The 13,262-nt window shown below is 38.3% G+C and overlaps 1 protein-coding gene across 10 annotated transcripts in view; it reads right to left on the reverse strand.

Moving 5' to 3' along the window:
• LOC126297825 (zinc finger protein castor homolog 1-like) overlaps nt 1-13,262 on the reverse strand; it is a 317,673-nt gene that overhangs the window by 15,505 nt on the left and 288,906 nt on the right. For all 10 annotated transcript variants that reach the window (XM_049989060.1, XM_049989063.1, XM_049989068.1 and 7 more), the window contains 4 exons: nt 11,199-11,331; nt 6,026-6,346; nt 3,727-4,000; nt 2,876-3,099 (listed from right to left, as the gene is read on the reverse strand). In XM_049989060.1, the coding sequence (XP_049845017.1) occupies nt 2,876-3,099; nt 3,727-4,000; nt 6,026-6,346; nt 11,199-11,331 (952 nt within the window). The remainder of the gene's footprint in view (nt 1-2,875; nt 3,100-3,726; nt 4,001-6,025; nt 6,347-11,198; nt 11,332-13,262) is intronic.

Consider the following 13,262-nt stretch of genomic DNA (forward strand, 5'->3'; position numbering starts at 1 on the left):
CTACGTGTTCGATGCTAGTAGAGCAATGAGGTTAGTCACTTGTCAACACAAGGAGTGAAGTGAGTCACATGTCAATATTACCTTCATTTCATTTGAACAACAAACACTGGTGGTGAACACGAGGATTACAACTTACTGCAAAATCCACCTAAACATAAAGAAGAGGGCATTTTGAACATTTTGTGTAGGAAAATGTTTGATGTAGCGCAAGCACATTCAATTTCTCTGTGTTTCCCATCATTAATGTGATTATTAAAAGAACTACAAAATGGGCTCTAACATGGAAATAAAATTTTTCTGGACCCAGGTGTATATTACACGTTTTCTACCTCTATGTGTGAGGAATGTTTCCTGAAACATGGCAATATCTTTTTGTTACACCCTGTATAAAACACACCCTTTAAACAATGCTTTGGCCTAAAAAATCAAACAAATAGGACAGTTTTGTGTATTGAGAAAAGAATTAAAGAATTCACTGATAGAAAATTGTTACTACAGAACTGATAAATGTATAAATAATCAGTACTGAGTGAAAGGCAGTCTCTGTAACACCTATTCATTTGAAAAATTCTATGCAGAACATTCCTAACAAAATTAAATGATTCCTAACTTCATATTTCATGATACACTTTGTAAAATCTTGACTAATTTTATTCAGTTTCATTATGTTCAGTATCCCATTGCTGGTGGCACAATGATTCTACCAAGCACCAGAAAATAATCTGAACTCCTGCACTGGGCCTCAGACCAGATGGAGTATCTCCACAAATCATGTGTGACGTATGATGGTAATGTGTAGTGACTAGTATAGTGGCAGGCAATCACATTCTAGTCATAGTCATCATTGTATGTAAGGTTATAATGTACACTTTGTTAACCTTTCTCAGACACTACTGTCTTTACTGCCCTGACTATTATCCCAACTTGGAACACATTCATTTCTGCAACAAATAACAACAGTCTTTACCCATTTCCTATGCCTCTATTTAGGAAACACTTCTATTTCCTCATTACACAATTCATTAACATCCTGGTATAAATGTTCTAGCACTACTTACGAACATTCTAAAAAATCACATACACATCCTGTCTTCATAACAGTGCCATCTGAAATTTAAAGCAACTAGAAAATCCTCAATATGCCTTTATTAACAGGTGCAGTTAGGAAACTAATATTCTTAGGTTGCAAAAAACACTGAAGTGCCAAAGAAAATGGTATTGGCATGTGTATTCCAATACAAAGATATGTAAACAGCCAGAATATGGCACTGCAATCGGCAACACATATATAATAAGACAACAAGTGTCTGGCACAGTTGTTAGGTCGGTTACTGCTACAATGGCAGGTTATCAAGATTTAAGTAAGTTTGAACAGGGTGTTATAGTTGGCACATGAGCATTGGGACACAGCATCTCTGAGGTAGTGATGAAGTGGGGATTTTCCCGTACGACAATTTCACAAGTGTATCGAGAATATCAGGAATCCACTAAAGCATCAAATCTCCGACATCACTGTGGCCAGAAAAAGATCCTGCAAGAATGGGACCAATGATGACTGAAGAGAATTGTTCAACTTGGCAGAAGTGCAACTCTTCCACAAATTGTTGCAGATTTCAATGCTGAGCTATCAACAAGTATCAGCATGTGAACCATTGAAAGGAACATCATCGATATGGGCTTTTGGAGCCGAAGGCTCACTCGTGTACCCTTGTTGACTGCATGACGCAAAGCTTTATGCCTCGTCTGGGCCCATCGACATCAATATTGGACTGTTGATGATAGGCCCCAGTCGGACAAGTCTCATTTCAAATTGTATCAAGCAGATGGACATGTAGGGGTATGAAGGCAACCTCATGAATCCATGGACCCTGCATGTCAGCAGGAGACTGTTCAAGCTGGTGGAGGCTCTGTAATGGTGTGGAGTGTGTGCAGTTGGAGTGATATGGGACCCCTGATAGTCTAGATATGACTCTGACTGATGACACATATGTAAGCATCCTGTCTGATCACCTGCATCAATTCATGTCCATTGGGCAATTCCAGCAGGACAATGTGATGCCCCACACATCCAGAATTGCTACAGGTGGTTCTAGGAACACTCTTCTGAGTTTAACACTTCCGTTGACCACCACTCCCCAGACATGAACATTACTGAGAATATCTGCGATTCCTTGCAACATACTTTTCAGAAGTGATCTCCACCCCCTCGTACTCCTATGGATTTATGGACAGCCCTTCAGGATTCATGGTGTCAATTCTCTTCAGCACTACTTCAGACATCAGTCAAGCCCATGCCACATTGTGTTGCAGCACTTCCACATGCTCACAGGGACTCTACACAATATTAGGCAGGTGTACCAGTTTCTTTGGCTCTTCAGTGTATATCTCTGTTGCCATTGATACTATTTCTTTGAATTCAAACCACAGCTGGTCTACATTTACAAAGACAGGCGGGAAGGAGTGGAAACTGTCTCTTAGAAAAGCATCAAGCGAATTTTTATCCGCTTTTTAAATAGATGACTTTGCATTTATTGTTGGTGGGTTTGGACGTTACAGTATTCAGTCTTCCTACTACTACCTTGTGGTCACTAAACTCTGTCATGATGCTTCCTATTTGCTCAGGATTATTTGTTGCTAAGAGGTCAAGTATGTTCTCACAACCAATTACACTTTGAGTGGGCTCCTGAAGTAACTGTTAAAAATAATGTTTTGAGAAAGCATTCAGTGCAGTTTCAGACAATGTTTTATACCCACTGATGGATTTAAAAATCTATTACTGCCAACATATGGAGGGTAGATTGAAGTCACTACCAACTTCAGTGTACATATCACACAAACATAAAAATGCATCATAGTACTCTTATGCATTACATACCAAGTGTTGACGTATATACACATTCTTGCCTCCCACAAGCCACATTCGCCCGGAACTGCTGAAAATCTCCCCCCATTAGTGTGTCCAGGCGCTCATGCCTTGCTGTGTGTTGCACAAAGCGTGTCTTGTCACAAAAACTGTAGCCACAGTCTGATCTCATGCAGTGGAAATGGGTCTGGTGTTCTCGGTAGCCACAGTGGGGGTATTTACAGTCTTCGTTAAACCTGTAAATGAATGAAATAGTTATAAGTGTTGCTCAGAGTGGATATTTCTCTTTGTGTTCCTACCATTTTAACACATATTTATATAAAGTATGCTAAACAGTGTTGTTTTTCTTTATCATACACTAATTAATAAATCTACAAAATACATATTCCAGTGGTGATTTAAGTACATTTGGAAATATGGGTAGTGGGGATGCACTTTCTTGAAGAATGTTTTCCCCTTGGTGACAGATAAATTAAAATAATGCTGATAAGTTCACCATAGAATTGTTGTTCAACTGTTTCTACAATTTCAGAGGCTGATACTTTGGTCACACAGGAAACAAACAGCTGTGAAATTAAATGATCTCCACTGGTCAAACAAATATATGGGGCACTTTGTACTTCCACAAACAAATATTGCCCTTAATTAACTAAAAGTATATCAAACTACAGAATGGGGCACACATAAATTTGAAATTGAAATTGAAGACTGAATGATATTTTTTTTCTACAGATGGTGACAAAGATTACAAAGATGTATCTAAAATATGAGATTACTAACTAGACTGCTGAATTCAAGGAAGGTGAGTGCAAATATAATTTTTGCTAATTTTACAAGTTTTAGAGATTAATATGTTGACATACCTGAATCTGACATAGCCATCTGGGACAGGTTCATCCTTAAGTATACGCATAGTGTTCTGAACACGTGCCTTCTTCGCCTCTGGACTCATGTCGAGAGGTGTGTGCCCTCCAGGACCAATGTGTGGTGACATAGAACGCTTGATGCCAGCAGCAGCTGCCAGTGCCATAGCCTGCTCAGATTCTGCAACCATTGGATGGTGTTCTAGCAACCCGTTGGGATGATGATGTGGGTGTAGCCCAGGAGGAGGTGGGACAGGAGCAGCAAACATTAAACCTGTTAAACACATCACTTTCTGTGAATCATGTAGTGACTCATTCCACAACCAAGTACTTGTGGTTCACATGGTTTCTCGTAATCTTATGAACTAAAATTATACAGCCGAAAGGGCTGAGAAAAATTCTTGTGTAGCATTCTAACTGAAACATCAACAATTTGGGCATTAATTTGTTTCCACAATTTGCAGCTGTTACATTTTAAATTATATACATAATAAGCCATAGTCAATTCAGTGTCAAGCTCAATTTTTAACAATGAACTAACACTAAAAGTAACAAAAATAATATGTATGGAATTATTTCCATATTTTCTTCAAGATATCTTGTAAGAGACCTGTTTGAAACTGTGTCACATTTCGTTCATCTAGTCCTACAAACTTCAATAAAAAAGGACAGTAGATTTTCATCATCTCTCTTTTCAGACTTTTCTATTAGTTCAGCCTTAACATCCTTCACATCTTGAAATGTTACAGGGATAAAATCTGAAGAAGTGCAGGCATTGAAGTAAATCAGTCTGCTTACACTCATTCTGGAGAAAAACTTACAAAATTATGAAAAAATGGACCCTACAGCAAGAGATGATTCTAAATGTAGTCAGATTGTATGCATTGCACAGAGCTCTTACAACATTACTGACAGCATGGCAAAATAAACACTGAAGGTGATAAACAGTATGAATGAATACATGATTTCATTTTTAGGCCTTATTTTGAAATTTATCTTCATCCAGACAATATTGCATTACGTTTAAATGTTCTTTTTCTGACCTGTATTCACTTACATAAAAACAACAGGTGACTCACTCATGACTAGTGTATTACACATAGCTGCTCATCCAGTATACAAAGGCATTTCTCTAAGCTAAAAGCTCTCATGTATATGCCAAACATATATTGCAATGCAAATATGAGTAGCTGCTTTCAGAGGATAATGATGGCTAACCTACTAAAGTGGACACTACAATTTCCCCCCACAATGCAGGTCAAGAAATCTGCATCCAACATTGTTACAAAATGGACAGAGCTGCTGGTTCAATCCTTCTAGCTGATTCCAAATCGAGTGGCTACAGCCAGTCCTGGCAACAATCCTAGAAACTGAAAGCTGTGCTTATCAGGATACCCTCAGGACCCTAGTAGATGCATCACTACTGCTGATATGAACCACTACTTGCAGCAGGCTGGCAGAACCTCTACCACATCTCAGATGAGGTCCCAGCAATCACTGCACGTTCACAATTGATTTCCTTCTTAATCTAGCTGATGTTTACATGAGGGACTCAATGTTCCAAAATGTTGCTATCATGAACATGCAATCCCTCCTTTGGACTCAGAACTAATTAATTGTGTTAAGTAATGGGAGACAATAATTCCAGGTTAGTGAGGCTGAACTAATGCACTCTACTAAAATCTGGTGGGTAGTATAAACACTCATAAAAGATACAATCAAATAAAGAAATTAAAAATTGCTGCTGAGCACAGACAAAATGGAAACACAGTTCACATAATCATGTAACATAATTACAAATTAAATGCTCTGTACAAAATAATTTCTACAGCTGCTGATTACTCCTCACTGCTCAAGAGCTCAACACTACAGTAGATATAAGGGCCTTTTATTCAGTTGTTTTCAATTACATTAACAGCAATCATGAGAGATTATATGGGATGACATCTAATGTATGCATGATAAAAGCTGATGGAAGGCACAGAAACTAACGTTAATGTTGTTAAGAAACTTATAACTGAGGAGTGTTTAAATTGAAATGCATAATTCTGACTGGCAAGAAAAAATGGTGTAAGTTACAGTTGATCTTGCCCTTCCCTCTTCAGTTTTGCCAATTCAGCATTGAATTCAATAAACAGCATGAAAGTATCCAGTACTCTGCACAATGATACACAATTATGTTGGTTAAACCAAAATAATACAAAGAGCAATCAAGTAACCATTTTCTTAAAAACTATGTTCCCTAAAGATTACACAATGTCCAAAAAATACATGTCCATTTCCAGGTAACAGAACTCACCTGCAGGAGATGAATATATGGCAGGTAACCCAGGCTGTATGAATGGCAGTCCTTGTGATGTTATCAGTGCAAACTGCTGCCCTGCAGCAGCTGCTGCTGCCATGGCTGCATTGAAGCTAGCTGCAGCTGATGAGTGGGGTGGGAAGACTGGTGCATGCAGTGGAGGAGGAGGTGCTGCAGGGGCTGGGGGCTGTGGTTGCAGCTGAGGTGGGACCTGTGGCAGGGGTTGCTCAGAACTGGAACTGCTATGTCCCAGGATCTGGGCCTGCTCATAGCTGCCAGTTGTACTACTGCCAGATACCGGAACACCGGAACATGCAGCTGAAATTAAAATTTACAGGTTGCTTTAGTGAAGGTTTTCATCATGTTCACAAGGCTTTATATTTGAACATTCTTTTCAGTACCTAGTTCTAGAACACAAATAATAGCCCTTCAACACTACACTGAAAAATAACAACTACAGTATGTATATCTCGGCAGTATATGAAGTAGGAGTGTTCTCACTTGTATTAATAAAGGTAGCTGCATTGAGCTTCTGAAGAAAGTCATGAATGAGACTTTTGTGAGAATATACCATCTATACTAAATCCCAGACTACTGCTCTACACTGCTTCACCAATTACCCATTCATGCAATTTGGTGTAAGAAACTGCATGTAGGGTGTTTTACTGCAATTATGAGTCCTTCCATTAGCTGTGAACCAAGACTTACATCTGACCAAAACATGATGCACTGTATTATTCAGTTCCCAACTTTAATATGAAACAGTTACACTTGCACTTCACTATTTCATCTGTGACTGCGTAAAATTTCCCAAAAATGAGACAAACTCCATTGTAGTCAAATCAGATAAAATAACACAGAGGTTCCCTTCTACAATGTCAGTGTACATTTAATGTGCAAACCTAAAACTGTTAGGAAGAAGTTAACTACCAGCGACAAAATATGAAAACTGGACCATGTAATGACAGTATTTCAGGACAACATTACAAGATTCTTTTCCATTGCATTTCAGAATGTTTCCTAAGGGTAATACTCAAGCTCAGTAGATTAAAACAGACACAATGTAAGGATGCAAAATGAATAATTTACAACAAGGTTTTGGCAGAGATGCATTTTGTACTTCTGTGCAGTGAGATTTGCAGTCCATACCTCTCTCACGTGCATCATTTGTAAGTTCTCTGCCTTTAGTTATCTGTCTTCATTGAATGCTCTTGTATTTTAATGTTTGTGAACAAAAGTTAATTTTGTACATTCAAAGGTTACAAGCAATTATTTATGTGGATCAATTAAGATGCCATATAATTGGTGGCCCATGTGAGAACTTGCATGCCTTCACATGAATGTCATTTTTGACAAATGGCAGAAATACTCATGAACACAATGAATCATGAAAATGGGCTATTCCACACCATTTTTGACAAGATTAACAAGCTAGACGATGATCCAAAATTTTGCAGCTTGCTCCCTTGATGATTCTGAATATGAGCCGTGTGCAGTACTAAAAGAAAGAGCAGTAATTCTACAACACACTCACATCACCGCACAGTGAACATTTCTGGAGAGAGAGAAGAAGATGATAAGCCAGACTTAAAACTCAGAGAAGTACTCCCAATCCAAAACTGTGTGGAATGAGGAACTCCACAACAGAGCAATGACCACAGTTTAATGTGAGGTATCCATGCATCAGTTTCAGCACTTCATCAGCACTCTGATCACAATTCGAAGCAACAAGCTATTCATCTGCTGGGTCCAGCAGTTCATCCACACTGCACTTAGAATTACGGGCCCTGCCATTTATACTCAGCCACGTGCAAACTTGGTCCACAGTAATAGAGGACATATTTTGGCAACATCAAGTAACCAATGATCATAAGAAATTTACTTTGGTGATAAGCAATTTGGACCAACAACCCACAGCAGTGGTGTAGGACATTATACTGCATCCACCACCAGGGCTTACATAAAGGTAAAAATGAGTTGATTTTTCACTATGAGGAATCCACTGACCTCAAAGGCAGACCTGTAATATGTCATGACAAACATGGTGACAAGACACCATCAGAGTTGTGACCACGTCTACAGAATTTAGTAGATGCTCCACAGTTTCTGGCAATTTGGTACTATACATTTGGCAGTAACAACTACCAACACAAGTGGCAACAGTGTTGGCAATATGCCCTGATAAATCACTCCACAAATTGCTGCAGGTTCACGATAAAGTTACACAACACTCGAGTCACCTACAACAGTTGCAATGACAACACCAGCACACTGGCTGGCCTAAGCTGACAGATGCCTACCGAGCTTTCCCAAGGAGACAACTCCATGCTGTGCAGCTATCATGAAACAACACTTGCTGAAAGTTTCTGAGGAGATCCATAGCTCATGAATTACAATGGAGGCCCCGGTAGCACAGATGTGTATGAAGCAGCAACAACGGGGAACTGATGGACAAACCGAGGACCAGTTCGACATGGCATAATCACCATGAAAACGATAATGACAGTGGGACAGCACCAGCAGGGTATACTGGCATCACAAACATTTGGACCAACACACTAGAAAGTGTACTTCACCATGAAGTTACTCAAGCAGCCAGTGCATTCACGGTAGCGGTGCAGTATCAGGGACTACAGGTCTCCCTGTTTGTGATGTATTTACACAAAATCAACACTGCATACATCTCTGAGGAACATATATCCACCTCCCTCAGAAAATCTGTATCACCCCAGCTCGTGATATAGTGGCTAGCGTTGCCGCCTATTGATCACAGGGTCCCAGGTTTGATTCCCGGCCAGGTCAGGGATTTTCTCTGCTTGGGATCTGGTTGTTTGTGTTGTCTGCATAATTATAAGATTATGTGAAATAATTTTATACTTCTGCAGTCACTTTTACTAATATTTTATTAGCACAATGCATTTCGGCAGCATGCTGCCATCATCACGTGCATTATATAGTTACTTATACATCGGCTGATAGGTTATGTACATTAGATGTGTGGTCCAGTGGGGTTAAGAATTGAAAAATAAACTTGTGCAGAAGGATAAATCTGTTACAGTGTGTACATTATGTGAATAGATATTAATACGTTTACTTACAATTTTGTTTGGCAATTTCATTTTCTGACACACAGAGCACAGTAACAGGTAAATCACGACTTAGCATTTTCATAAATGTCTGTTTACAACAAGAGTTTTAAAATCTAAGATAAACTACTCACAATTTCAAAGACTGTTTACAACTTTCAAGACAATTATAAAATCTAAGCTAAACTACTTACAGTTACAAAGACAGTAATATATATCTGTAATGAAGATGAAAAATTTTATCTAGGTGTATTGGCAATATCGAGAATGTTACATGGATACTTAATGAAAACTATTCTGTCAATGACATTTATAGTAGCTGATTTTATATATAAAGCTTGACTTTTTAGCAAGAGTTTTGTGATCAAGGTGGTTAATATACATGTAGGCAATAGTACCAGCTATGCTTGAGCCCACTGTAAGGCCTATATGTAGCATGTAGAGTTTATTATTAAATGTAAAATAGTTGTAGTTTAGTACCAGTTCAAGGAGGTCCATGAATTCATACATGAAATGAAAAAGAAACCCGTGGCTTGCATACCTTTCACAGGAAAACTCTCCAGCAAAATAGCAAACATTTTCAGACCACACAACACACAACAATCTGCAACACACACTGAGACACAAACACTCACAATCAGGCATCTACAAAATAGTATGTAATACCTGCAGATCACTTTATACAGGCCAAACTGGGAGAGATTCCCAAACAAGATATAATGAACATATAAATGCTTACCACATTAACAATTATAATAGATCAGCAACAGCCACTCACATAAGAGATACAGGCTGCCCATTCCATGATATTGAGGATGATCTTCATATATTACATAAAAAGGATAAGGGACACCAAATGAAGTTATATGAAGAACTGGAAATCTTCATTCATGGCACAGCACATGGAGATGTATTATTAAATGATAAGCTTGAAATTAATAATGTTAACTTCTTCAAAAATGTCTCCAACATTAAACGTTTATTTCATTGACAGAATAGTTTTCATTAAGTATCCATGTAACATTCTCCATATTGCTGATACGTCTAGATAAAAGTTTGCATCTTCACTACAGGTACACATTACTGTCTTTGAAATTGTAAGTAGTTTATCTTAGATTTTAAAATGCTTTGGAAAGTTGTAAACAGATGTTTATGAAAATGCTAAGTTGTGATTTACCTGTTACTGTGCTCTGTGTGCCAGAAAATGAAATCATCAACAAAAGTGTAAGTAAATGTATTAATATACATAACCAAATTATGCTATTCACATTATGTACACACTGTAACAGATTTATCCTGCCACACAGGTTTATTTTTCAGTTCTTAACCCCATTGGCACACACAGCCGATGTACATAACTTATCAGCTGATGTATAAGTAACTGTATAAAGCTCCTGATGACGGCAGTATGCTGCCGAAATGCATTGTGCTAATAAAATATTAGTAAAAGTGACTACAGCAGTATAAAATTATTCCATATAAATATCATCATCATCACAACCTGTTTCAATGCTCACTTCAGAATTGCACTGTATCACACTTCCAGGACATTGACCAACACCGATGCACAACCAGCAGATACATCTGTCCTGCAGCTGTCAGCTTTGATGCCATCACAGGATCTGGCCCACACAACAGCCAATTGCCAGCTCAATTTCAAACATCAAGACATTCACGATGTTCAACACTATGGGTGGAAGGCTGCATGGCAGTGATGCACTTTTTGTGCTTGTGTGTTATGAGATCAATGGTTCTTTCATGTGACCTCTCTGATGTGTGTTTTTGTCTTTGCTGTCACTTGTAAGTTCTATGCTTTTTGCTGAATGCTCCTGTATTTTAACATTCATGAATAAAAGTTAATTTTGTACGTTCATATGTTATGTGTAGTTATTTATGTGGATAAATTAAGGGGCCACATGGTCATGATAAGTACACACAATGTTTGTTTCACTAAGCATGGATAAAAAAAAAACTGATAAAATTTTATTTAAAAATCAGAGTCAATTACATAAAGTCATGAAAGTAAATGAAAACAGCAGAATTATTTTAGCACTTTTATAATATTCCAGTGCTGTGAATATTACCTGAATTGATTCCCGAGTCACTACTTTCTTCATTGTTGTTGTCTTCTACTTCTTTCTTGATGACAGAGGGACTTAGTGCTCCCGAACTGTGCTTCGCTATGTGAGGTCGAAGTCTTTCCAGTTCAGAAAAGGCCTGACATAAATAAAAATAACAATAATGAATTTCAGTTATTAATAAATTTATTAACAAATACTTCATTTGAATGTACATACAAGAATCAAATAAACAAAAAATAAAATTGAAAATGCACCTAATTAGTGAAATAAGAGTATGTAAAAACATATGTTATGTATGTATGTAGTGTGTTTAGGATTTAAGAGTATGTAGTTACATAATATAAATGTGCTGATAACTGCATTGTTTTGACAGAAATTGTTCTTTCCATTACCTTCAGCTCAAATGGAAGAAACATGAGAACAACGAAGAACAACAAGTAAATAAATAACAAAGATACGAGGCCTATCCACGAAGTACATTAATTTTCGTTTGTGTCTGTTAGGGGCGGGGCTAGCGCGGCTATCTTGGTGTCATGGCATTCCGCCGCTCAGTCGGCATCCTGCCATGCTAGTGAGAGGTTCCTGCTGTACTTTGCTGAGTTACAGTGACAGTTCGAAATGTCAGCGTTAATTGAAAATGCCGCGAAGTGTGAAGTGCGTGCTGTAATAAGGTTTCTGACTGCAAAAAACTGTACACCAATAGAAATCAATCGGCAGCTTTGTGAAGTGTATGGGGACAACATAATCACTGAAGGTGGAGTGCATCAATGGGTCATAAAATTTAAAAATCACCGAACTAACATTCACGACGCAGAGCGAAGTGGAAGACCCAGCATAGTGACTGCCGAACTTGTCGAAAAAGTTGATGCTGTGGTCTGTGAAAACCGTAATTTCACAATAATGGAACTCTCTATGAGTTTTCCACGAATTTCACACAGTTTGTTGCATGAAATGATTACCGAAAAGCTTGGTTACCACAAGTTATGTGCAAGATGGATACCAAAAACCTTGACAGAGATTCACAAAAATCAGCGAATGGCTGCAGCATTAATGTTTTTGGACGCTTACGAGAAAGATGGCGACTCATTACTCGATCGCATCGTTACTGGTGACGAAACATGGGTTAAGCATGTGAACTGCGAGACAAAATTGCAGTCAATGCAGTGGGGGCACACAAATTCCCCCCAAAAACCCAATAAATGCATGCAGACAATTTCGGCAAGGAAGGTGATGGTGACTGTCTTTTGTGGATTTCCTGGAAAGAGGCACTACAATAAACTCTCAAAGGTATTGCCAAACTCTGCACAACCTCAGAAGAGCAATACAAAACAAGTGCAGGGGAAAGTTGGGCTCAAAGATCTTGCTGATTCATGACAACGCCCGGGCCCACACGGCAAATGCCACACGTGAAGTTCTCGAATCTTTTAAGTTGGAGTTGTTTCCTCATCCACCGTACAGTCCCAACCTGGCACCGAGTGACTTCCACTTATTCCCAGCAATGAAGAAGTGGTTGGCTATGCAGCGTTTTGATGACGATGCACAACTTCAAGAAGAGGTAGCCACGTGTTTGTAGGTGCAGGCGGCCGAATTTTACGACGGAGGAATTTCCAAGCTCATCCATCGCTACGATAAGTGCCTTAATTTAAATGGCAACTATGTAGAAAAGTGGTATTTAAGTGTGGGTTCCATCTGTATATAATAAAAAAATTTCCAGTACTTTATTTATTTTTAATTCTAAAACGTAATGTACTTTGTGGATAGCCCTCGCGTAAAAAATAAATATCAGATATTGATACTGTATCCTGTACCAGACACTGTCACGTATAGAATTAATGGTGTTTCTACATAGAAAACTCTGACTGGGAAAAATGTGTACAGTGTGTTTCACAGTGTTCTCCTGAATTAAAAATTTATGTGCTAGATAAGTGCTAAAATATTTCTCCATGGGTCTCTAAACTTTAAGTTAAACAGGCACTCAGTTTTTGAGTACTAATGCAAAATGTTTATACATGTGTCATGGTTCACAATTCAGGCTTCAACTCCATACTCAATTTCTTTCAACATTTT

Source organism: Schistocerca gregaria, chromosome X (genome assembly GCF_023897955.1).
Source record: "Schistocerca gregaria isolate iqSchGreg1 chromosome X, iqSchGreg1.2, whole genome shotgun sequence".
NCBI lineage: Eukaryota > Metazoa > Arthropoda > Insecta > Orthoptera > Acrididae > Schistocerca > Schistocerca gregaria.